Raw genomic sequence first — 27,607 nt, forward strand, 5'->3', positions numbered from 1 at the left:
CAAAGAGGAGTAAGACAAGGTTGCCCAATTTCACCATTGTTGTTTATTTTGACTTTAGAAGTATTGTTGATAAAAATAAGAGCAGATCAGAAAATAAAAGGATTGAAAATCAGAAAAGAAGTTTATAAAACACAAGCATTTGCAGACGACGTAGTCTTTATTTTAGATGACCCAATAGAATCTATCCTAAATTTAATAAATGTGATTGAAGAATATGGGAAAGTCGCAGGATTGAAAATAAATAAGGAAAAGACACAGATACTAACAAAAAATATGACTGAAATACAGAGAAAACACTTAGGAGACTTATCAAACATGAAGATCACAAAAAAAGTGAAATACTTAGGGATATGGATGACCCCCAAAGCCCTATCTTTAAAAAACGACAATTACTTAAAATTATTAAGTCAGATTAAAAAAGATTTAGAAATATGGAGTAATTTACAATTATCATTTGTAGGAAGAATCTCCACAGTTAAAATGAATATTCTTCCAAAAATACTATTCCTTTTTCAAGTGATTCCGATAAATCCAGGAGCGAAATTCTTTGACGAATTGAATAAGATAATAAGAAAATTTATTTGGCAAGGTAAAAAATCAAGAATAAAACAAAATTCATTAGAAGACCGTAAGGAGAGAGGGGGCCTGGGGCTTCCAAATTGGAAACTATATTATCATGCCACGGCTCTGACATGGATAAAAGAATGGCTTACACTAGAAAATCAAAGATTGCTTAACCTAGAAGGCCACGACTTGATGGTCGGGTGGCATGCATTTGTTTGGTATGATAAGTTAAGAACCCACTCATATTTTAAAAATAATGTTATTAGAAAGGCATTGATAGAAGTGTGGAATGAAATAAAGAAAAATCATTTTTTAGTAATGCCAGAATGGGTTTCACCCCTTGAAGCCATAGTACACCCAAATCTTAAAGGAAAAGGTAAGATTTGGAAATATAGTGATTTGTTAAATAATCAATTAAAATTAAGAACAAAACAAGAGTTATACGAGTTAGGTATAGACTTAGATTGGTGGCATTATATGCAGATTAGTTCTAGATATCAAATAGACGTAAAGACTTACATTTTTAAAAAAGAAAATAATGTACTGGGCAAATTATTATTCCAAAATCAAACAAAGACAATTGGAAATGTTTATAAATATTTACTAAATCATAGAACGATAGGTTGGATATTGAAAGATAATATGATCAGTTGGTGCAAAAATTTTGGCAAAGAGATTGATTTAGATACTTGGGAAAAGATATGGACCTATAATTGGAAAATAACAAAATCAATCTCTTTCAAAGAAAATCAAATTAAGATGTTTTATAGATGGCACCTTCCACCATATAGAATCTCTAAAATGTTTCCTTCGGTATCGCCCATTTGTTGGAAATGCAAAAAAGAAGTTGGTACATATTACCATACATGGTGGACCTGTCCGGAGACAAAAATATTTTGGAATAAAGTAGAGAATTGGATAAATGAAATAACAAAGGAGAAGATTAAAAAATCTCCTGAATTTTTTTTATTGGGTATTTCAAATATAAAGTATAAAAAAGATATTTACTATTTAATAATACATATATTGACTGCGGCACGAATAACATTCGCGCAGAAATGGAAAGAAAAGACGATACCGAAAGACTCTGAGGTGTTTAAAAAAATCATAGAGTGTGCAGAACTAGATATGATGACTAAAAGGTTGAACAATCAAATTGAAACAGAATTTTATAAAATTTGGGATAAAGTATATGATTGGTGGAATGTTAAAAATAGTATTAAAAATTAAACATATAAGAATAAATGATTACTTAAAAAGTATAAGATAGAATTATATAGTTTATATAGTTCATATTATAACCAATTCAGAAGTGTTTATATTATTAATTTTTTTATTTTTCTTGCATTATTAATAATTTGCTTATTGTTTTTTTGATATATACAGTATATACATATAAGTATATTATTATTATTTTTTGTACAAAAAATATAGAGAGAGAAACTAAATCAATAATCTTAATTTTAAAAATCTATAAGTAAATTTAATGATAAAGTAATTTTCAAGTGTGGTTTTTCTGCTTAGATCTTGTAACAGTTAGAGTTTTTTATATTTTGTATTAGTTAGACTTCTAAGATAAGCGGAGCAATAGTAGCTCCTTAAATGTTTAATGTTGTATGTCTTTGTTCGTTTTATTTTGAAAATAATAAAAAATATTTACAAAAAAAAAAAAACAATAAAACATTGTACAATAGTAATCTAATACTAAAAATGATTAAAAAACCCATTAATGTAAAAACCAAACATACATACATACATACCATGCATAGAATTGTAGAGGCCTAGGGGGAAAGGGGATCTCAATTCCCCCATGCCTGATGGCAGAGGTGGGTTTTAAGTAGCTTGCGAAAGGCAAGGAGGGTGGAAGCAATTCTAATCTCTGGGGGGAGTTGGTTCCAGAGGGCCAGGGCCGCCACAGAGAAGGCTCTTCCCCTGGGTCCTGCCAAGCAACATTGTTTAGTTGACAGGGCCTGGAGAAGACCCACTCTGTGGGACCTAACTGGTCGCTGGGATTCGTGCAGCAGAAGGTGGTCCCTGAGATAATCTGGTCCGGTGCCATGAAGAGCTTTATAGGTCATAACCAACACTTTGAATTGTGATAGGAAATTGATCGGCAACCAATGCAGACTGCAGAGTGTTGGTGTAACATGGGCATATTTGGGAAAGCCCATGATTGCTCTCGCAGCTGCATTCTGCACGATCTGAAGTTTCCGAACATTTTTCAAAGGTAGCCCCATGTAGAGAGCGTTACAGAATTTGGCACCGTCACATAGATCAAATAAGGAAACACATTCAATCTAACACTAACATTTTACCCACTCTAGAAAAACAAAAAGAACACTTACCCGACCCTGTTCAGGACTCCAGCGATGGCTACCTGGTACCCCTGGAGGCCAGCATGGATCTGGCTGCATCATCGCAAACAGGCCAGCCAGAAGCCAGCCTGAGCGGAGCAGAACAAACACCAGCCATCCAGGGAGATAGCTCTCCGGAAAATGAACTGCGCAGGTCCCAACGAACAGTGAAACCACCAATTAGATTACAGGATTACATCACTTGGATAAACAGCTAAATACCCAATCACCCAGCTAAAAGGGGAGGGATGTTATGTTCATTTAAAAGAAATAAAGGGAAAATCACTGATTGGTTAAGATGCGGCTAGGTTTAGATTGCCGCCAAAAATAAATGATTGTCAAGAAAAAGTTCCCGCGTTAAGAAAAGGTATAAATAGGGCAACGGATTAGCCATTGCCCTTGTTGGGAGTTGATTGTTGGAGAGAACTAGTCTACGTTATGTCTTCCGAAATAAATGAGTTAATCCAGAAGCAGTCTCTGGTGTAGTGATTTAACAAATAGTGTATTGTCTCAGTCCATTCATTTACATAATAATATTTCTTAAGTTCCTAATTTCTATCCCTATCCAACCATTGATAGAATAAGTCCCATATTGGAAAATATTCTGTGTCTTTCTTTTCTTTTAACATTAGTGTTAATCTGTCTACTTCTGCACAGTCAAATAATTTTTAAAGTTTAACTTCTTCTGTAGGTGTTTCCTTGCTTTTCCAATGTTATGCAAAAGGAATATTTAAAATAATTTAATAAATTAAATAATAAATTCATTCAATAAATGAGAAAAAAGTAATGATATTTATGGATATTATGGCTACGTTGCCAGTAATATTGCATTATGGATATATTGCCAGTAATATTGCATTAGGGTTGGGTTATATGCAACTATTTCCTTATTGCCATGCCATCCTTTCTCTAAATCATGACCTTCTAAATGTAATAAGCCAGAAAGAGCTGGAAACATCATTAGCACCTGGAAAGAAACATTTGGAGCAAGTAGAGATATGGAAAAAACCCTGCAAAGACTAAGGGCTTGGAAAACATTCTTCGCATAGAGTAACAATGAAAGAGCTTGCAAGCCGGTAAGAGCTGGGAATATTGTTAGTACCTGGTTAGGGCTGGAAAGAATAATTTGGAAGCAGTAAAGCAATGAAAAACCCCCTACAAAGACAGGGTTTAGAAAACTTTCTTCGCAGAGAGTAACAATGAAACAGCCTGCAAACAGGTAAGAGATGGGAACATCGTTAGCATCTGGTTAGGGCTGGAAAGAAACATTTGGAGCAAGTTAGACCAATAGGGAAAAAAAACCCTGCAAAGACTTAGGGCTTGGAAAACATTCTTCACAGAGAGAAACAATGAAAGAGCCTGCAAGGTAAGAGCTGAGAAGACTGTTAGCAGCTAATTTGGGCTGGGCAGGGGAATTAAAATTAAAATCCAAATTATCAGCCTCTTTTAGGGAGGAAAAAGGTGCATCTTATACTCTGAAAAATATGGTAGCTTACAGCCATGTAGTCCAAAGCCACCTCTGCTCTTTTTATTCTGTAAATTAGTTAATTTAATTCTTGGCTTTTTGATATGCCATATAAATTTAGAAATGATTTTATTCAAATTTGTAAAAAAAATGTTTCTAATTTAATGGGTATGGTTTGAAAAAGGACTAAAAATTTTGGTAATATGCTCATCTTTATTACCGATATTCATCCTTATAATGATAGTTGAGATTTCCCCATTTTTCTAATTTGATTTTTGTTTGGTTTACCAATTTTATGTAATTATCCTCTTTGATTGATGAGCATCTGTTAGTTAGATTTATCCTCAAATATTTTATTTTTTAATGCTTTGCAGGCCTGAGCTTTTTTCCATTTCTTCCTTTTGTTTTCATGTCATGGGTTTTTTTAAATTAATTTTTAATCCTGCAGACTCTCTGTATTCTTCTATTTTCTTAATTAATGTTTGTCCTGTTTCCAGTCCTGTTTAAATCCTCTATACATGCCTTTCTCTCCTTTTGTATTTAAATCAGAGGCTTTAATCTCCTTTGATTGGCCATCTACCTCTTAGCTCTCTGTTTCCGCATTGTTACAGTTGTTTCTGTCTCCTCTTTTCTCTCACCACTAAGTTCCGAATTTGGAGATCTCCTTTCACTGTTGTAGTTGAGTCTCCTGTTTACTGTTTCCTTCCTGATATTGTAAGTACCGGTATCTTCTTTTATAGATCGGATGCAATCTGTTGCAATAGTTAGCTTCCTAATTCTTTGTGGTTTGCCATGGCTTCAGATTCGCCATGTAAAAGTAACAAAGGCAGATGATTCCGTTTCAGATAGGAAGAGTGCCCTCTGCCACAGCAGGCGAATGCCTTCACCGTGCTGCCTCCCGGGATGCCTCTCTTCTCCCACTTAGTCCTTTAGACTTTTGTGCCTCGAAGGGTTTCCAGAAAAACTAAAATAAGGCAGCTTCAAACAATGGAGATCGTTCTCCTCCAGATGCAGCGCCCCACATCATCACTGGAGATCAAAATTGAAGTGACTCGAGACAGCGAGTGAACGAGACGGTTCCTTTATTTCAGCTCTTTCGAAGTGACAATCAGCTGGAACGCGTCTCAGCTGTTTCAGGGAAAAAGCGCTCCTTTTATACAGTTTTGGTTCCCGCCTAAACCGAGCTGTCAGCGCCTCAACCAATCAGGTGCGACCTTCTATTTACATATTTTCCCTAGTTACAGAGGATTCAACACCCCTCCCTCTCTAGGGAAAAAAAAACATTTTAGTTAGTAAGCCATGTGATATAGTCCTCCAATCGGCGTGGTCTCTGTATAGTCCTTTCTGACCTGCGCAGTTCAGTTGAGGTTTCGCCGGCAGAAGAGGAGTTCGGTTCGTTGGTACCTCCTCTGGTTTCTAAGGGCCGAGGCTGAGCCCCGGCCCCCAGAGTCGAGCTGGCTGGCACATCACCGACCTCTGCTGACGAAGGTGGCCCTGCGGTGCTGGTTGAACAGCTTCGTTGTGGTGAGTCCAAATTTAAATCTATTACAGTTGGTAGTGCGTCGTTTACATGCGGGGGAAAACAACCTGTCTCAGCAATTTGAGTAGACTCAGTTTCTGGGCACCTCCTTAAATGATCGATGTGCCTAGTCCATAGTCGCCCATCGTTTAACCTTATTACATAAGTTTTAGGTGCTTTTTGTTGCACCACAGTTCCCCTTAACCAATTCAGGCCTCCATCAAAGTTTTTTGCAAAAATACATTGCCCCCAAAACATATGTCTTTCAGCGTTTTCAGACATGGAATTATTTGTACAATACATAGGGTGTAACCTATCTAGGGTTGACCTGAGTTTTCTCCCCATGAGGATTTCTGCAGGACTTCTGTGGGTTGTTGCATTTGGAGTTATATGCTGGGCCAATAGGAATTTATCTAAATGAGCTTGCACCTCTCCAAGGCCAGCCCTGCGTAAGGCCTCCTTGGCTACACGAACGTATCTCTCTACAAGTCCATTCGCCCATGGCGAGTAAGGAGATATGAGGGCGTGCCTGACCCCTAACTGGTCTAGAAATAGTTCAAATTGTCTGGCTGTCAATTGAGGCCCATTATCAGATACCAATATGTCTGGACAGCCATGGGTGGTAAAAAGATGGCGCAAAGCTTTTATAGTTGCACATGTGGTGATATTATGCATTACAATTATTTCGACCCACTTAGAATAAGCATCTATCACAATTAAGAAATACTGTGAGCCAATGGGGCCTGCGAAATCAATGTGTATTCTGGACCATGGCCCCTTTGGTTGCTCCCAATCCATGGTTGTAGTTTTGGGGAGTTTTGGCCTTGACTCTTGACAGGGGTCACACTTGGCCACCCACCCTTCAATCTCGGCATCTAGTCCTGGCCACCAGAAATGGCCCCTTGCTAACCCTTTCATCCTGACAATGCCTGGATGTCCCTCATGCAACATATTCAAAACTTTAGTCTTCAGACTGTCAGGAATTATGACCCTGTCACCCCATAAAAGACATCCTTTAACATAAGACAGCTCAAATCTCTTATTCTTAAATTCAGACAGGTCTTTTCCATCAGGTTCATTACTCCACCCTCTTAGTACACAATTAATTACTTTTCTGAGTATCGGGTCTTGTTTAGTATGTTCAGCCACTTCCTTGGCAGTTGTCAGGGGGTTATCTTCTAACTCTATAAGCAATACATCAGCGGAAGGGGCAGGGTCTTCCACTATTTCTGGAATGGGGCACCTGCTAAGGCCATCCGCATGGTTTATGGTTGTACCTCCCCTATGCGTTAACTTATATTGGTAACCTGATAAGAATATAGCCCACCTAATTAACCTTGGTGACATAAAGGGCGGAGTTGGTTTGTCTGGGGCAAGAAGACCTAACAAGGGTTTATGATCGGTAACCAGCTCGAACTTCCTCCCAAAAAGGTAATTGTGGAACTTTTTTACCCCAGTCACCAATGCTAAAGCCTCTTTGTCCAGCTGACTATAGTTTCTTTCTGTGCTGGACAAGGTTCTTGAAAAAAATGCTATAGGGGCCTCTGTGTTGTTAGACAACACATGAGCCAGGACACTACCCACCCCATAAGGGGAAGCATCGCACGTAAGACGTAGGGGGAGCAATGTACTATACTGTACCACTACACTGTTGGAAGTTAACAGATTCTTTATTCGTGAGAAAGCTTCACTTTCAATTCTCCCCCATGTCCAGGGAACTCCTTTCTGATTAGCCGGTGTAGAGGTTCTGCTGCTGTGGCCTTCTGTCTCCAAAAAATAGAGTAAAAATTTAGAAGGCCTAAAAACGCCTGTAACTCTGCCTTGCTCTTGGGCTCGGGGGCTTCCTTGATTGCCTTAACCTTTTCAACAGTGGGATGGATGCCTTTGCCATCTATTCTATATCCCAAAAACTCGACACTACTTGTTCCCCACACGCATTTCTCTGATTTACTCCTGAGTCCTTTGTCCCGTAGTCTAGTTAATACCTCCCGTATCCTTAGGTTTAACTGGGTCTGATCCTCCCCCGAAATTAAAATGTCATCAAAGTAGGGTATTGTTCCCCCAATCCCTGTCAATAATCTCTCCATCAGACTTTGAAAAATTCCTGGGGCTACACTTACGCCAAATTGTAACCGGGTGCATCTGAAAGCCCCTCTATGGGTAACAATAGTTTGTGCTAGTGAGGTAGGTTCATCGACAGGCAGTTGCTGGTAAGCCTGAGCCAGGTCGATCTTTGTGAACACTTTCCCTTCCCCCAGGGAGTGAAGCAGCTGTTGTACGACTGGTATGGGGTATGGATGATGTTGTAACGCCTTATTTAGGGTGGATTTATAGTCGGCGCAGACTCTTAAGGAGCCATCTGGCTTGAGAGGAGTGACTATGGGTGTTTCCCAAGGAGCTTGGTCCACTGGGACCAGAATGCCCTGATGGATAAGTTTATCTAATTGCAAATCCAATTTAGGAAGTAGTGGCAGGGGAACTCTCCTTGGTTTGAGGCGGACAGGGGGCACCTTAGGGTCAAGAGAAAATGAGATAGGGGGACCTTTATAGGATCCTAAAGTTGGGCTGAAAACCTCTGGGAATTCCTTTAAGAAGTCTGGGATAAGGTTGGTTGTTATTTTGCAAATGCCAGAGATTTCTATTCCTAGGGGAGCCATCCACTCTAAGCCCAAAAGGGAGTGCCTAGGTCCCGATACCACTATTAAAGGAAGATCAATTTTAACATGTTTAAAAACAATTGGCACATTCAGTTTTCCCATTACTGGAATTGACCCACCCTGAAAATCCTTAATAATTAAATCTGTAGATATTAAATCAGTTTTGACAATATGTGGCATATACAGTTTGACCTTTTCCCAAGGCATTATACAATACCGAGAACCAGTGTCCAGTTCCATCTGGCACGGGTGTGAATTTAAGAGTAATGAAATAGTTATTTTGGCTTTGTTGGCCGTTACCGTGTTATTGATAGAAATGTGCCGGTTACCTCTTGAGTAGTCGCGGTTGAAGTTGGAGTGATTTTTCCGGCCGAAAGACCTAAATCCTCTGTTGTCGCGCTGTTGGGGCTGCTGGTTTTGAAATCTTGGTGGCCACTGTGTGGAGAACGTTTCTTCCGGCATGGGGGCTCTGCAGGCTTCGGCGATGTGGCCCCGGCGGCCACAGTGGTGGCAATTGGCATCCCGAAAAGGGCAGCGATGGCGCGGATGGTTTCCCCGGCAGCCCGAGCACGGAAGTGTTGAGCGAGGTTGCCTCAGGGAGCGCGAGTGGTCTTGCTGGAGTAAGAAACAGTCATCTTCGGAGGGTGTAGATGGACCCAAGTTGCTCGGAGACTCGGCGTGGCGAGTAGGCGAATTGATGTGAGCAACGACTTCTTGCTTGTCGTTTTGTTTTAGCTCTTTTGCAGCGGCCTTGGCGACTTCAGCAGTCTGGGCGAACTTGATAACCGTTTGTAGTGAAGGTTCCTCTTCGGTGAGGAGCTTGTTTCTGACCGTAGAATTTCTCATTCCAAAGATGAGGGCATCTATTAGGCGTGCTTCCAGGTTTTCAAAACGGCATTTTGACAGCACCGTTCGTAGGCGCGTAGCATATTGATTGATGCTCTCCGACTCTAGTTGTCCCATTCGCGAGAACTGGTGTCTGAATACGATTGCCGGCTTCGTGGGTTTGAAATGTGCAGACAGCTTTGTCTTCAATGAGTCCCAGGCGATAGAGTTGACCGGTACCGGGTCTGTCAATGTCTGGGCGAGATCGAACATCTCCGAGCCACAGTAGTTCAAGAAGATCGCTCTTTTACGATCGTTGTCGGCTTCCCTCATGCCAGCAGCCTCGAGGAATATTTCAAATTTCGTAAGGTAGGCGTCCCATGTAGATTTCTCCGGGTCGAAGAACTCCGGAGCTCTCCCGACAGGCAGGGAATCCATAGCGGCAAGCGAAGGCTCTTCTTCCGTCGTCGCCAGGTGAAGTGACTCGAGACAGCGAGTGAACGAGACGGTTCCTTTATTTCAGCTCTTTCGAAGTGACAATCAGCTGGAACGCGTATCAGCTGTTTCAGGGAAAAAGCGCTCCTTTTATACAGTTTTGGTTCCCGCCTAAACCGAGCTGTCAGCACCTCAACCAATCAGGCGCGACCTTCTATTTACATATTTTCCCTAGTTACAGAGGATTCAACAAAAATATTTCATCTTTAGGTTTGCTAGCAATATAGCAGGACATCCTTTATTTATTAAAATAATTTATATTTCACTTTTCCATAATCAGAATGACTTGCAATAAAATATGAAATTTCCACTTAAAAAAGGATAGAACATACAAATTCAATTTGGCAGTTCAAATCTCACCAGGCTCAAGATTGACACATGTTTCCATCCTTTTGAGGTGGATAAAATGAGAATGCAAATTGTTGGGGGCAACATGACTCTATTAGACAGGGCTGTAAAGTGGTATACATAGGTTTAAGTGCTGCTGCTATGCAATATCTTCTGCTAAGCCATTGGGTTACTTTCCATACATGAGAAAAATGGTGTCCCTTTCAATAAATATCAGTGAAATTTACATAGGGATCTATAGTAGTGTTTCCCAACCTTGGCAGCTTGAAGATATCTGGACTTCAACTCCCAGAATTCCCCAGGAGTTGAAGTCCAAATATCTTCAAGTTGCCAAGGTTGGGAAACACTGCTATAGATCCCTCAATACTTTGTCAACTCTATCCATTATTATAATTTGAAATTGACAATTTTTCTCCTGGCCTTATGGAAGGCTTTAAAAACTTACCCTTTGCCAGTAGGCCTAGGGCCGCTGAACTTCAACATCTAGCCCTGGCCTTCACTATGACTAGGGCTGTATGAGTATGATTTTAAATTTGGGTTTTTAAGATTGTTTTAAATATTGGACTTCTGAACTGGTTTTTGTATTTTTATATGTTGTGAGCCTCCCTGAGTCCTCAGAGAAGGTGGCATATAAGTCAAACAAACAAACAATTTTCACCGCCCAAATTTTATGATATCAGTGTTACCACTTCATCTCCTATTTAAAAAAAATAGAATAGAATAGAATTTTATTGGCCAAGTGTGATGGATACACAAAGGATTTTTTCTTGGTGCATATGCTCTCAGCATACATAAAAGAAAAAGATACATTTGTCAAGAATCATGTGGTACAACACTTAATGATTGTCACAGGGGTCAAATAAGCAATGAAGAAACAATCAATATTAATAAAAATCTCAGGATACAAACAACAAGTTACAGTCCATACAGTCCTAAGTGGGAGGAAAAGGATGATAGGAATGATGAGAAAAACTAATAGAAATAGAAGTGCAGATTTAGTAAAAATTCTGACAGTGTTGAGGGAATTATTTGTTTAGTAGAGTTCAGGAAAAAACTGTTCTTGAGTCTAGTTGTCTTGGTGTGCAAAGCTCTGTAGCAATGTTTTGAGGGTAGGAGTTGAAACAATTTGTGTCCAGGATGCAGGGGTCAGTAAATATTTTCCCCGCCCTCTTTTTGACTCATGCAGTATACAGGTCCTCAATGGAAGGCAGGTTGGCAGCAACTGTTTTTTTCTGCAGTTCTGATTATCCTCTGAAGTCTGTGTCGGTCCTGTTGGGTTGCAGCATCAAACCAGACAGTTATAGAGGTGCAGATGACAGATTCAATGATTCCTCTGTAGAACTGGATCAGCAGCTCCTTGGGCAGTTTGAGCTTCCTCTGCTGGCGCAGAAAGAACATTCTTTGTTGTGCTTTTTTGATGATGTTTTTGATGTTAGGTGACCAGTCTTGAGATATGATCGAACCTAGAAATTTGAAGGATTAAATAGGATTAACTTGAAGCTCATAAATGTTTAAATTTTCTTGGTAAGGATAAATTTGTCAAAATGAAGATACTGATCAGGTTATTGTGTTTTTCTTTTAAAGTGTTTTAAAATCTGAACCAGGGATGGGTTCCTCCCAGTTCAGACCAGTTCACCTGAATAGTTAGCAACCTGCTGGTGATGTCACAATGATGTCACTGAACTGGGTTGGTTGGTGCTAGTCTGTGGGCACCGCCATTTTTGGGGGGGATTTTTTTTAAAAAAAGTTTCTTCTTCTTTCTCCTCACCCTGGCTGAGGAAGGCTGGAAACATGCTACGATTGCCCCAAAACTTCTCAGGCATAGCCACAAAACACTTCCTCCATGGCGGGGGCTGTGAAGCAAAAACCACTGCCTGCACTGGGGGAGGAGCTGGCTGCTGTGATAAAATGTCCACCTGGTTCTGCACAGCAGCCACCGTCTGCGTCAGGTTGTTTTATTTCCAAATGGAGGGTCTCAAAAACAGCCTGCATCTCTGCCATGCCGGCAGCCATTTCAAAAATAAATGCAGGAAAACAAAAACAAACAGGAACAGGCCACAAGACGTGATTGATGTGTGTCTGAAAGGTGGGAGATTATTCTGTTATGCTGGGCTCATGTTACGAGCCCCAGTGAAGTCAGGAATGTAAATTCAAACACACACACGCTGATGCAGAACAGTTTATCAAAGAAAAATACAGTGCACACGCACTTTAAACTGAGCAAATTAGCTCAAACACAGATAACAGACTTTGCCAGCTGTGAGAATAAAACAAACCAAAGCAGATAGGAGCAGCTATGAAAAATGTCACAGCCAAAACCTCTTATAGTCATTCCAGAAGTTTTTACTTAACTGTGAAATCTCCTTAAAAGTCTGTGAATAATCAGGAACAAAGTTCAAACACGACATCCTTATCCAAACAGATAATCTCCCACGCATGCTCTTAGCGACGCTCGCAATTTATCAGCAGCCCCATTAGCCTGATTGCCCCAGCCACAGGTGTTCTCCTTTATCTTCTATAATACTTGCACCGTTGTTCCCTTCTCGTCATAAACCTGCACCTGCGAGCATCTATTAATCCATCTTCCTTTGAGTCTGATGATGACTCACTAATGGGGTAATTAGCTAATGGGCTGCCTGCCTCACCATCCAATCCTGCTTCACTCCCAGAGTCTGCCCTTGACACAGAATTTTCACTGTCCGAATCTGTTGGCAGTAAAACCAGTCTCTGAGAACTTGAGGATTCTCCCAAACCAACATCCACAGTCCTCGGAGCAGAAGCTGGCCCAGAACCAATCACAACAAATTATTTCCTATTTTATAAGTAATTAAGGATCATATTAAGGTACTAAGAAGGAAGGACAATAAAAAACTATTAAGTATTTAATAAATAATGCATAAACCTACTACCCCCATTGCATCCTCTTCCTCCCCACAGCAGCCCATTACTGTCTGAAGCCATCCATTTGTGGTAGGTGGCATCTACGATCCATATAGGGTATTAAGAAAGAGGGAGAAGGAGAGAAAGAGAGAGAGAGAAAGAAAGAAAGAAAGAAAGAGGAAGGAAGGAAGAAAAAGAGAAGAAAAAGAAAAAAGAAAGGAAGGGAGAGAGAGAGAGAAGAAAGGAAAAAGAAAGATGAAGGAATGGAGAAAGAGAGAATATAGGATTAAATAGTATATTTTGGATGTTTAGTACTAGCAAATAGACAGGGAAATTGTACCTCACTGAGGCCTTTGAGGAGAAGCCAGGCATCCTAACCCTTGATCTGAGTGATGTCAAGTTGTCCATGCCCTACCCAGTCACATGATCACTCAGCAAACCCCCATCCAGTCACATGACCACAAAGCCATTCCCACCCAGTCACATGACTGCCAAACCACTCCAATCCATCACATGACCAGAAAGCCACACCCATTATCACATGACCATCAAGCTGTGCCCACAGAATGGTAGTAAAAAAAATTGAAACCAATCCCTGTATGGGGCCATGTAGTATCATGTCTGAACCAATTTTAAAGCCTGGAGGGTGATGCAATATCCCCAGGTGATTTTGCAATGCAATGAGCCCTGCTGCTAGATAATCCTGTTATGTCCTGGAGGGTCATGTGTGTTGTGTACCTATGTAAATAAGATTATGTAAATAAGTTATGCTAATACCTGTTTAAACCTGTCATCTACATACCCAACCGCTGTTTGGTTAAACAGTGGGCAGGAAAATCCAAATGGCTGTGAAAGCTGTGCCTACAGCAAAAAAGCCCTTTAAATATTGGAACGGTGCTGCGTGCCTTATATTTTGCCATGAACTTTAATTGTATCACTGCTACTGGTTACTTTGTTACGCAGGCTGATTCCTAATAAAAACGAATCAGGCCAAAACGTGTCCTTCCAGTTATTCTGATCGAACATTGGCGACGAAGGAAACTCGAACCAAATGCAAGAGAGAAGTCATGGAAGCATCTTCGGTAGCTGAAGCGCCAGCATTCTTCAACCCAGAGAAAACTACCTGGGACACATACATGGAAGAATTCAAAAAATTCCTGGAAGCCTCTGGCCATGAGGATGCCAGTGACAAGATGAAGCAGGCAATTATCCTGAATCGCTGTGGCCCCTTCATCTACACTCTCTCCAAAATGCTAACGAATCCAGACCCAGTGAGATTGGTACCATGGGCCACGCTCACAGTGAAACTGAAAGCCCATTTTAAATCCACAAAACCTTCAAGAGTATACAGGCACAAATTTGAGTGCTCTCGGCAAGCAGAAGGGGAGACAATCAACAAATTCGTCACCCGACTCAGGGGGAATTGCTCGTAAAATGTAATTACGAAAACCCTGAGCCCCGACTCCTAGACAGGGTGATCATCTGAATGCGGAATGAAGCACTCCAAAGCGAACTGATCACAGAAGAGGATACAACATTACAAGATGTCCTCAAACAAGCACAAGTGGTGGAAATTTCTCAACAAGCCGCTGCAGAGCTTAAAAGAAGCACCACATCAGTTAATTGTATAAAAGCCGACAATAAAGCACCGGCCAAACCAGCACATCCTGAGGAAGAACTCACCGACCAGATAGAGCAGACCTGCCTGCAAGTAACATCTGGCAACCAAAGAGGCAATGCGAGCACAACCCAGTGCCAAAGCTGCAGAGGTCCCCATGCAAGAGCCAGATGCCCCTTCAGAGACACCATCTGCCACTGTTGCAATAAGAGAGGACACATCACCATTGCCTGCTGAGCCGTTCTCCAAGATGACTTCACACCGCAACCTAGATTCCAACGAACTTATGGCAACAACAGCTACAGACCCAACCACCCCTCGAACAACACATTGAAACCCGCGAAGAAATGAGGGAAAAGGATGAGAACCAAACCGAGGTAACTGTTACCCCGCAATAAATTACACTGGGCCAAACTCTAACAGTAAGATCTCAGTTTCCCTCACACTCAATGGCCAACCTTGTAAGATGGAATTGAACACAGGTTCAAAATATACCATCATACCCTGGCAAAAGCTAAAATTGTACATACCTAATCTAACCAGGCAAAAACTCGAACCTGTGTCAACAACTGTGCGGGACTTTCAAGGGAATGGAATTCCAATCTTGGGGTGGGTTACTGTACCTGTAACTTTTAAAAATGTGGGGCTCAAATTGCCACTAATTTTCGTGGATGGACTGAAGCATACATTGCTTGGGAGGGAATGGATGGAACCATTGGGGATTGAAATAACAAGTATCTATTAGATCCAAGTCCACCAACACACGGACTTCATTAAAGAATTACCCACATTTTTGAGAGGGGTTGGGAATATACAGAGGACCCCCAATCTCTTTCACATTTGACCCAGCAGTTGCACCTTTGCGCCTCAAACCACAAAGAGTTCCCCTACCACTCCTACCAAAACTAGACGCACAATTAGATAAACTTATCTCACAGGGAATACTAGTCCCTATAGATTATGCCCCGTGGGAGACCCCAATAGTGACCCCGCTTAAGCCCGATGGGTCAATAAGAGTTTGTGCAGATTACAAATCAATGCTGAACAAGGCACTCCAACATAATGCATATCCGATTCCGGTAGTCCAGCACTTGCTACACTCATTGGGGGACAGGAAAATACCTGGCCCAAGTATACCTGCAGTTACCAGTAGACGAATCCACCACCCTAGTTCAAACAATTGTAACACATAGGGGAGCCTTTAAATGTATGAGGCTGTAATTCGGCGTAAATGTTGCCCCCGGAATATTTCAAAGCCTCATGGAAAGACTACTAAGTGGCCTTCCAGGCATAGTCCCCTACTTTGACAATGTATTAATCTCGGGGGAGTCACAACATCAACTAAACCAAAGGATCAGGGTTGTACTTAAACATTTTCAAGAAAAAGGTCTTCGCCTAAAACCAGATAAATGTTCTTGGAGGGTTCCAAGCGTTGAATTCCTGGGGTTTAAAATAGACGGAGCCGGAATTCACCCAACAGAAGAGAAAGTGAGAGCAATTAAAGACGCCCCTGAGCCACAGAACAAAACTGAATTGCAAGCATTCTTGGGGCTACTAAACTTTTATTCTGTTTTTTTTGAAACAGAAAGCCATGGCAGCGGAACCCCAACATAAATTGCTGCAGAAAAGATCAAACTGGCAGTGGGGAGATCAAGAAAGATTTGCTTTTAACCAAATAAAAAACCTTCTATCTTCCAACAGCGTTATTGTGCAATAAAATGCCACCCTGGCACTAAAGCTAACTTGTGACGCCTCACCATACGAGGTAGGCACAGTGCTTGCCCACATTTTTCCTGATGGGTCTGAAGCCCCCATTGCATTCTTTTCGAGAATCCTGTCTAACCTGAATGAAATTGTAGCCAAATTGATAAAGAAGCATTAGCAGCCATAGCCGATGTGAAAAAAATTCATGATTGCTTATATGGTCAGTCATTCGAATTAATTACTGACCATAAACCTCTTTTAGGTTTGTTTGCAGAAAATAAAGCCACACCTGCCTTTATGTCTCCCAGAACGACCAGGTGGGCCATTTTCTTAGCCGGTTACAACTATTCCCTGAAACACTTGGGTGGGGGAGGAGATTAACCATGCAGATGCATTAAGCTGCTGTCCAGAGCCCAAAATCCTTAATGACCTGGTCCCAGCGGCTGATGTGCTGTTAATTGAACTAGACAATAGCCCTATAGTTACAGCGGAAGAAGTAGCCAGATAGACACAGAAAGACAAAGCACTCCGGACATTAACAAATTACATACTCAAGGGGTGGGGGGAGATCACACCTCAGGAGGAGCTGAGACATTACTTTCCACTCTAAAGGGCTGCATATTGTGGGGAGACAGAGTGGTAATATCCCAAATATTAAAAGAGAGAGTAATGCACACATTTTATAAGGGACACCCAGGGATGGTAAAAATGAAGAGCCTGGCCAGAAGCCATTTGTGGTGGTCAGGACTCAAATATTGAGCAGTTGGTAGCCACTTGCACACTGTGCCAGCAATCCAGACCAAGCCCCCCCAAGACATCACCCTCAGAATGGGAAGCACCCAGGGGACCATGGTCCAGGCTACCCATTGACTTTGCAGGCCCATTCCATGCACAAATGTTCCTAATTGTGGTTGATGCTTACTCCAAATGGTTATAAATTATACTAATGAACTCAACAACCACAGCTGCAACCGTAAAAGTGTTGCAAAAGTTGTTTGCCACACATGGGTTCTCCGACTTGATTGTATCTGATAATGGGCCCCAATTCACATCAAGGCAAATGGAAGTATTCTTAGCAGAACTGGGCATCAGGCATGCATTGGTATCACCTTATACCCCAAGTTCAAATAGGCAGGTTGAACGAATGGTGAGAGTAACAGTTGTGGTTGGCTCTGGCCCAGCTCCTGCCCCAGGGAATGTGGAGGTGGAGGCAGGGGAAATGTCAATATGTCCTAGGCCTGTTTTGTTGCCAGCAGAGTCAGGGAGTGCAGTTTCCTTGGACGAAGAAGAAGGTGGGGGTGACTTGGAAGAGGGGGGCTTGGCACACAGCCCAGGAAGCCAATCTCCATTATCTTCAATGTTCCCTCTAATTTTTTTTCGGTGTGGGCGGAAAAGTATAGTGTCTGAGCGGCAGTCCCTTTTTGACTGGGCAGCATAGAAGTATAAATAAATAAATAAATAAGTAAGTAAATAAATAAATAAGAAAAAAATTATTTTCTTTTTTATTAAAAGAAATTAATAATAAAACAAAACCAAAATCTATTACTATTACTCCAGCGGGGGGGCCATGAGCTCCAGAAGGCTGGCATTGGTTTAGTCAGCTCAGCACGGGACATTTCGGCACAAGTCAGACCAGCTAGGCCTACCGAGGCCCACGGAAGAGACAGCGAGCCGACCTCCTCTTCAGCCGACAAGCACTCAACTAAACTGCGCAGGTCCAGTCTAGACCGGCAACATCCAACCCAATTGGACAACTATGTCACCTGGTTAAATGAGTGACAGTTGTGCTGACCTATGAGGGGAGGGGTGTTGTGTACCTATGTAAATAAGATTATTTAAATAAGTTATGCTAATAGCTGTTCAAACCTTAGCAAATACTTCAAAAGAAAAGGATTTAGGGGTAGTGATTTCTGACAGTCTCAAAATGGGTGAACAGTGCAGTCAGGCGGTAGGGAAAGCAAGTAGAATGCTTGGCTGCATAGCTAGAGGTATAACAAGCAGGAAGAGGGAGATTATGATCCCGCTGTATAGAATGCTGGTGAGACAACATTTGGAATACTGTGTTCAGTTCTGGAGACCTCACCTACAAAAAGATATTGACAAAATTGAACAGGTCCAAAGACGGGCTACAAGAATGGTGGAAGGTCTTAAGCATAAAACGTATCAGGAAAGACTTAATGAACTCAATCTGTATAGTCTGGAGCAGTGTTTCCCAACCTTTTTTGAGCCACGGTACATTATTCATATTTTCAAAATCCTGGGGAACACTGAACGGGGGGGGGGGGGCAGGGGGCGCGCGAGGGGGGGGCTAAAGAAAAGTTTGGACAAAAAAAATCTCTTCCTCCATTTCATTCTATTTCTCCCTCCCTCTTTCTCTCTCTTCCTTCCTTCCCTTCTTTCTCTCCATCCCTCTTTCTTTCTTTCTTCCTCTCTTTTTTGCTCTCTTTCTCTCTCCCTCCTTCCCTCCCTCTATGTCTTTCTCTCTCCCTTGCTCTCTCTCTGCCTCTCTTGCTATCTCTCTTTCATTTTCTCTCTTTCTCTCTCTTTCTCTCTCTCTTGCTATGTCTCTTTCTCTCTCTCTCTCTTTTTCTCTCTCTCTGTCTCCCTCCCTCTTTCCTTTCTATCTCTCCCTCCCTCTTTCTTCCCTCCCTCTTTCCTTTCTATCTCTCCCTCCCTCTTTCCTTTCTATCTTTCTCTCTGTCCCTCAGCGGCGGCAAAGAAGAAGGAAGGCAGGCTGCAGAGGGCACCGAGGACAAGAGCGCTCCCTCGCTCCCTCGCCCTCTGACTTCCCTCCCTCGCTGCTGAAGGGAGGAGCGCGGGCACGCTGCAAGAAGGGTTTTTTTGCTTTTTTTTCCTTCCCCCGCCTCACGGGAGAGAGTGAGAGAAAGAAAGAGCAGCGCCCTGTCGGTTCCGAGTGCAGCCAGGGAAAGCGGCCTCGAGCCGAGTGCGAACTGCGGGATGCGGCAAAGGACTCCTTGTCAACCAAAAAAGGGTGGGGGTGGCAAAGGCAAAGCCTGGGAGGCGGGGAAGGGAAGAGCAGGAGACCCCCAGACAGAATGGCTGAGGGGAAGGAAAGACGGAAGGAGGGAGGGATTGAGAAGCGAAGCCAGGGAGGGCTGAGAGAAAAGGGGAGCGGCTCGCGCGAGAGAGGGGCGGGGCGGGCATTCCCGAAACGGATGGAGAAAGCCCTCTCTCGCAGCGAAAGCGCTCCCAGCCAGGGGGCTGCGAGAGACGGCTGGGAGCGCTTTTGTCCCGAGGAGCTGAAGCTGCAGCCGCCGCGGCGGCGAGAGAAGTCACGCCCCAAGGCAGGGGGCGGCGGAGGAGAGGGGGCAGATCGGGCGGGGAGCTTTGCGGCACACCTGCCTGTGTCTCGCGGCACACTAGTGTGCCGCGGCACACCGGTTGGGAAACGCTGGTCTGGAAGACAGAAGGAAAAGGGGGGACATGATCGAAACATTTAAATATATTAAAGGGTTAAATAAGGTCCAGGAGGGAAGTGTTTTTAATAGGAAAGTGAACACAAGAACAAGGGGACACAATCTGAAGTTAGTTGGGGGAAAGATCAAAAGCAACATGAGAAAATATTATTTTACTGAAAGAGTAGTAGATCCTTGGAACAAACTTCCAGCAGATGTTGTAGATAAATCCACAGTAACTGAATTTAAACATGCCTGGGATAAACATATATCCATCCTAAGATAAATACAGAAAATAGTATAAGGGCAGACTAGATGGACCATGAGGTCTTTTTCTGCCGTCAGACTTCTATGTTTCTATCTACATACCTGACCGCTGATCGGTTAAACAGCGGGCGGGAAAATCCAAACGGCTGTCAAATCTGCGCCTACCGCAAAAAAGCCCTTTAAATATTGGAACTGCGTGTCTTATCTTTTGCCGCAAACTTTAATTGTATCACTGCTACTGGTTACTTTGTTATACTGTACAGGCCTATTCCTAATAAAAACGAATCAGGCCAAGATGTGTCCTTCCATTTATTCTGATTGAACAATGTCTTAATCCAATCACCCTAGAGATGAGTCTTTTGTTTTGTAAATAGGCTGACTATGTCTTTCTTAATGGGCACCAAATATCTGCTGAGGGCAGGAAGTTGAAGCTCTGAGTTTCTGTCTCCCTTAAGATTTCTATTTCTCTTTTAGGGGAACATAATATTCTGCCTTTTTAATATGTTCTAAAATATTTCATTTTTCTAGGAGGGGTGAGTGCTAACTTTCTACAGCTCAAAATGTCATGGTAAAACTAGCAGAAAAAAGTAGGCCCCTGTACATTTTTAAACGTCTATGTTATGAAACATATTTAGAGTCTTGAGTTATGTTGGCATCACAAGTCAATTGATCCAAGACTTTGGAAAGCAATCGAATGCAACAGTTGGCTTGTGAGAAGCTCCTAAAACGCTATTTGGATTGTGAGAAGCTCCTAAAACGCTATTTCTTTGAGAGATTTTGCTGGAAACGGAGCAAAACTTGTTTAAAGGTTTAAAAACTGCATTTGAACACACCTTTTTTTTTAAAAAAGGAAAATACGAATGAGAAAAAATATTGGCTTTCAGTAGTTGCGTTGATTAGGTACTTTCATTTTCTATCCCGGAAAGAAAAAACAAAGGGAACTTGGAAGTTTCATCTGCAACCATTCTACAAGAACTATCTCTATAACAACAGTACCTGTTCAACCACAGATAGGCGGCTTCCCGCTTTCTCATTTTTGAGGAGCATACTTTGTGAAACGCGATGACGACAGAGTGGGCGTAGCGTACAGTCCGAACTACAAGGAAGCAGTAGCTGTGTCGGTCCGGCGCAGCGGTTCCTAGTGGAATCAACCGTTGGCCAGCGACTCCTGCTGCGAGCGCCGGTCTCTGAAGTAGCAAGGCACCTTCAACTTTGTCCGCTGCTGCGCTGCTAGTTCTACTCGCTGTCATCTACGGTCGCGGGCCTTGTTAGTCCAGTGCCATGGAGAGCGGCGGGGCCGGGTCGGTGCGCGGGGCCGGCCGAGAGAAGAAGAAAGGCAAGAATGCTGAGGAGTCTTCGGTGGCTGCGGTAGCAGGAGAGCCAGGGGGAAGCGGCAGCGGCGGTAAACCGCGGAAATTCGTAAGTAGTGTTGAAAGAGAGGGAGGCCACCTGCCTTATTCCAGAGAGATTCGGGGTAGTACTTGGGCGGAACTGCCCTACCTGCGCTGGTAGAGCCGGCTCGGCCTTGCCTACGGGTGCATGCGTTGCCCCATCAATTTCTCGACGGGGCGAGGCAGGAAGTTTCCTTTCCTCATGGGTCTGTCCAATAGCAGAGTTTGAATTCTGCCTGCCTGAATGTGATTCAGGCCTCCGTTCACACCTTGCCCCACCAACTCTTGGAAAGTTTTTTTCCTTGCAGATTGAGTAATTTTTCCTCCTTTGCAGGATTCCTGGGCTGTACCTTGTTTAACTTTAACCCCCATTTTTACTTGATTTTTTTTAATGGCATGTAACATTTACAATTTGCACTGTTCAACTTTCTATTGGGCTTTAAAACTCAGTTTCTATATCATGCCTGGATTAAGATCCATTGAAAACACAAAACAGAGGGTGACCTTTATCTGCATTTTTAGTCAGCAGTAAAGTCTCCTTCCCGAGTGCTATGAAACTGTTTTGAAGGGATCAGGCAGATTAGAATATAAGAGTTGAATCAGGCAAGATCCAGCTTAGTTCAGCATTTGGTTTCCAATAGGAGCCAGCCAGATGTCTCTAGTTCAGTGTTTCCCAACCTTGGCAACTTGAAGATATTTGGACTTCAACTTCCAGAATTCCCCAGCCAGCAAATGCAAGTAGAATGCTTGGCTGCATAGCTAGAGCAGAAAAGGGGAGATTTTGATCCCACTGTTTAGAGCACTGGTGAGATTTGGAATACCGTGTTCAGTTCTGGAGACCTCACCTACAAAAAATATCCAGATATCTTCAAGTTGCCAAGGTTAAGAAACACTGCTCTAGTTCCTCCAAGCAAGAGACAGAAATTGTTGTCTATCATCTATTGTTCCCTTGCAACATATATTTGGAAGTAAACTATCTTCAACCTGGACATAACTCTTTGATAGCTCTTTAATAAAGTTGGCCTTGTTGAATCATCTAATCGCTTTTAAAAGCTATCCAAGTTAGGGACCATCATACATCTTGAGGAAATGAATTTCACAACTATCTGTTCCACCTCTTCTAAATTATTTTTACTGATCAACTTGTCTTAGTGTTTATTATTCATTCAATTTGTATTCTGCCTTTATTTTGTGCAACTGGGGTTGTGTCTGTAATGCTCCCTTTTCTTCCAATTACAACCCTGTGAGGTGGGTTGAGTGAGAGATAGTAACTGACTTAAAATCACCAAGCTTCCTTCTGCTCCTCATGGAGTACTAGAACTCATAGTTTCCCAGTTTCTAGTCCTAACTCCTTAAACTAGTAAAACAGGTTGCCTTTCTGCGGAGCAGGGGAATTATCCATGTTCACTTTCTGATATCATGTGTAGTATATAACTCATTCCTGTCTCCTCGGTTGTTGTTTTCCCATACCTCAGATTCCGGTTCCTTGCCTTTTATTGAAGGGTCATTTGGAGTCCTTTGATCATTTTGGTTGCAATCTTCTGTATGTTTTGCAGCTGAATTATATTAATTTTTCAAATGTAACCAGCACTGCATTCTAAAGTTCTCTAGTGTAGGATTTTTTTTCACAGCTGCTAATATTCACAAAGCTAATATTTTCATTGTCCTATTACTCTTGATTTGTGCAACATTTTATACTTACTAACCTGATCAATGATTGATGCATGTTTTGCACAGTTTTAAATAGTAGTTGGAAGATCATTGACCACATTCCTGAGTACCTAGAAATGAATAAGGTGAATATTTATTTATTTATTTATTTATTGGGTTTGTTGAAAAAGATCATGACAGACAAATCTCATTGCCTTCTTTGATAACATGATTTAAGTTAGTGGATCAGGAAAATGCTGTGGATATAGTTTACTTGAACTTCCGTAAGGCATTCAACGAAGTAGACCACAGCCTATTTCTTGGTAAGATAGAACAATGTGGGATAGACAGTACCACCAGCAGATGAATTTGCAGTTGTCTGGCTGACCAACTGTACTCAGCATGTAGTGCTCAGTGGAACTACATTTACTTTTAGCCAGGCACAGCAGTAGAAGCAGCTGGTGAGTAAACCTTTCAGGTGACGGGTGGGGGGAGGAGAGTGGACATAAGACACAGCACCAGGGTAAGGAACATTTTGGCTGCATGCAATAAATCTTTCTCCTCTTTCACTCCAAAAATCCGTGACTCATTTCTGGTGGAGTTTGGAAGAGAGAAAGGTTTCTTGTCCTGGTGCTGTGTCTTATGTGCAACACTACTACTACCACCACCACCCGGTCCAAGGTTGCCAGTTGCTTCAGCTCAGCTGGGATGGCTAAGGCTCTGGGTGTTGCTGCTCCTACGGAGGCCCCAGCTTCGTGCAGGGAGAACTGGCCATGGCCGATCCAGCTAAGCATAGTCTGTCGAGGCTACCCTCAGCGTGGTTGCCCAATGTCTGGCTGGGTGCCTGGGAAGGGTAAGCGCGGCCTGTGGGAGGAAGGGAGTGCAGGCAAGAGTCCTACAAGGCTCCCCTCTCCAGGAAGAGTCTGGCTTAGTCACCATCCCATCTGGTGACTCTCAAAACAGGGGCTTCCCAGGCATGCCAGTGGTCACTCCGGTCAGTCAGCACGCAGGTGGGAGGACCACGGGGAGATTGGAGCAGACAGGAGCAAGGAAGAATGGAAGGCCTCCAATGATGTCGCCATTGTGAAGCGCACTTGCAGAGCAGCCACTACCTTGGCTGGGGTTTGGAAGCCACAGAGCTGGAGTTTGGAGGGAGAAAGAAAGACTTCTGCTACTTTCCTTGTGTGTAGCCAAAAGCAGAAGCAGCAGCAGTCTTTCTTTCTCTCCCCCAAATTCTGGCTCTGCGGCTTCCAAACCCCAGCCAGGGCAGTGGATGCTCTGTGAGTGCGCTTCCCTCTATGGTGACAGCTGGAGCTGGAACTCGAACTAAATAGACCGTCCGACAGAGGCCACAGACCTATCAGACTCCAGAAAGATGCATGTCTCATAGCCCACCCTGACTCCTGCACTCTAAAAATAATAATCCCCACCCAATAATAAGGCTAAGGACCTATTTCGGGGGGGGGGACGTCCAAAAATATAAGGCAGAGTCTTATTTTGGGGAAATATGGTACATACATTAACTGGTTGGCAAAGAGTTCATAACTGCTAGCTGTAGTTCAGCAGTTCAGATCTCATCACCATCTCAAGGTTGACTCAGCCTTCTGAGGTGGGTAAAATGAGGACCCAGATTGTTGGGGGCATTATGCTGATTCTGTAAACCACTTCGAGAGGGCTGTAAAAGCACAAGTATATTGCTATATTTCTTCTGAGCTTGGTTGGGTGGCCTGTAATATATACCTATGGTAATGTCACTCTTTTTTTCCTTTTATATTGACCCATATAAATTCTACAGGGGTTTTATCTTTGATTTTGTGCATTTGTATACGTAGTCTTCTCTTATATCAGGGATGGACTGCTGCCCGGATTGGGGGGTGGGTGGGGGTGGGGAACACAGTGGGGTAGCGAAAATGGAGCTCCACCCCAGAGCACCCAATTTGTACTGAAAGATGAAAGAAAATGCAGCGCATCCTACATAAGCCACACCCACAGTGTGATAATAAAACTTTTGGTAGTCCTTCACTGTCTGATATAAAGTACAACGCTACCTCCTCTTTCTGTAGATCTGTTTCTTCTGAACAATATGTATCCATCCATAATTCATTCCAGTCCAGTCGGTTTCATCTCACCAGGTTTCTCTAATGGCAGCAATGTCATACCTACTCTCATGTACTATTGCTTCTAGTTCACTCTATGTATTCCCCAAGTTTTGAGCATTTGTATATAAGCATTTAAGATTTTTATGCCTTTCCATTAGTATGTTTTCTGCATCTCTTACTTCTTGTTTGAGTTTTTCTTTTTTTCTCAGCACTCCCTATCTTATTGTTTGATTTGTTTTCTAGGGATTTATGATTGGTCTTGTGTTTAAAGATTCTAAAAATTGGTCACCCTCAACTCCCCCACCCCAATTTTAGTTTAAAGCCCTTTTGATAAGTTGGGCCAGTCTTTTTCCAAGTACATTTTCCCCTATTTTCATCAGGTGCAGCCCATCCCTTGACAAGAGTCCTTTGTGTAGGTAATGCAGTCCATGATCCAGGAAACCAAAGTTTGCTTGGTGACACCAACCCTTTAGCCAGTGATTAATTTTTCCCCTCAATGGGTATTCACCTTTCGTTGGGAGTACTGATGTACTACTTGTGCTCCTAGCTGCTTAACTTTATTGCTTGGTTGGTTACAATCTCTCAATATTATACTCAGATTCAGTATTGGCAAATGTATGTGCAACATGATTTGGTATTAGGTTATATGGAGTCTGTTGTAGTTGAGACTACTTAGTTCATAGAACATAGATTGGAAAGGGCCTCTTTTAGTCCAACCCCAAGTGTGAGCAGGGGACCTTATAACAGTGAGGGCAAACCTATGGCATGCGTGCCCCTGGTGGCACGTGGAGCCATATCTAAGGGCACAGGAGACGTTGCTCTAGCATACGTGCATGTGCTGTCCAGATGATTTTCAGCCTTCTTTTTGGCCATTTTCGCTTTTCCCATACCAAAAGTGGGCCAATGGGAAGCCTCCTTTTCACTTTCAGAGGTCTTCAGGAACTTCTTGGGCTTTGGATAGTTGCAGCCAGGCCTCTCACATCTCGGCCCATTTCTTCTGCAGCTGTCAAGAGTTTCCTGAAGACCTCTGCAGACTATAACAGATCCGGAGCTCTGTTATCGGCTACAGAGGCCTTCAGGAAGTCTTTGCCAGCTACAGAAGAAATGGGTCTGCAGAAGAAATGGATTGCGAGGCTGGTTGCAACTATCTGAAGTTACAGTAAGTAGTAGGGCACCTCCACTTCCTTTTGTTTCTGATCTACCAATTAGCCTATTGGGCCATTTTTCACCATCCCCAGGCTTTAGGACGCTTTTGTGAACCCTGGAGAGAGCGAAAAACATCCCAATAGGCCTACTGGAAATCTGGAGGCTTCAGTGAGGCCTATGTGCATGTGGAGGAAAGTTGTGTGTCTTTTTGAGCAACCAAGGTGCGCACAGCAAGGAAAAAGAGGCAAATAGAGTGGCTCTTTGCTCCTGCCCTTGAATTCGGAGCGAGTCTCTATCCATCGCAGTCACCCTTCTCTTCTCAGGGCAGGCGAGGAGTGTGAGGGAGGGGAGTGGTCAGCCAATGGTGGTGTCATCTGACAGGGAGCCACAGGAGAGGGCCCAGAGAGCTTCATCCAGCTTTAGAGCTGCATGTTGCCAACCCGTGGACTTGACATATCTAGTTCCTTCACCTGTTTGTTGTATGGTTTAGCCTCCAGATCCATTATCATCACTGTTGCTCTTCTCTGCCCTTTTTCTCAGCATCTTTTTGGTATCATAGTGATCAGAACTACATGTAGTATTCCAAGTATAGGTCTAACCAGTAGAGTATAAAGCTGCACTGTGACTTCTTGGAATCTAGATGCTATCCACTCTGTTGATGCAGTCTAGGACTACATTGATTTTTTGGGCAGTTGTAATTGACTCACACTTAATTAAAAAAAACATTTTATTAGGTTATAAGCTAAGATAAAATACAAAAGAAGATAGGAAAACAGTGGGGAGAAAGAAGGGAAGTGAGGAAGAGATAGGAAAAAGAAAAAAAGTGTTGACTTGCAACTCCCTGTGTTAACATCAAACTACAAATCTTTGCCTTCTCATAGTAATATAAACTAGCCATTTCTATAAATACCTATCAATCTAATCCACAAAACCCAAAATCAAAATTTAATTTTTGTAATCTCAAGCATAAAATCCAAAAGCAATTTTCATGTGGCAACAAAGGCACTAACATTCTTTTCTTTAATCAAAACAGTCAGTTTGGCCATTCCTGCCAACTCCATCAACTTCTACAGCCATTTGTCCATGATGGGAATCGAAATGTCCTTCCATTTACAGTAGTCTTGCTGCTGTTAACATATACAGTGGTACCTCAAGATACGAACCCCTCGTCTTACGAACAACTCGTGATACGAACCCGGGGTTCAGAAA

At 42.6% G+C, this 27,607-nt stretch overlaps 1 protein-coding gene across 2 annotated transcripts in view; it reads left to right on the forward strand.

Annotated features, from left to right (window-relative positions):
• Positions 1-21,175: 21,175 nt before the first annotated feature.
• DIAPH1 (diaphanous related formin 1) overlaps positions 21,176-27,607 on the forward strand; it is a 241,251-nt gene continuing 234,819 nt past the window's right edge. The window contains exon 1 of one of the 2 annotated variants that reach the window (XM_070746897.1): positions 21,176-21,531. In XM_070746897.1, coding sequence (XP_070602998.1) covers positions 21,394-21,531 — 138 coding nt within the window. In that variant the 5' untranslated portion in view covers positions 21,176-21,393. The remainder of the gene's footprint in view (positions 21,532-27,607) is intronic. The other variant, XM_070746898.1, reaches the window with a different exon arrangement.

Source organism: Erythrolamprus reginae, chromosome 3, assembly GCF_031021105.1.
Source record: "Erythrolamprus reginae isolate rEryReg1 chromosome 3, rEryReg1.hap1, whole genome shotgun sequence".
Lineage (NCBI taxonomy): Eukaryota > Metazoa > Chordata > Lepidosauria > Squamata > Dipsadidae > Erythrolamprus > Erythrolamprus reginae.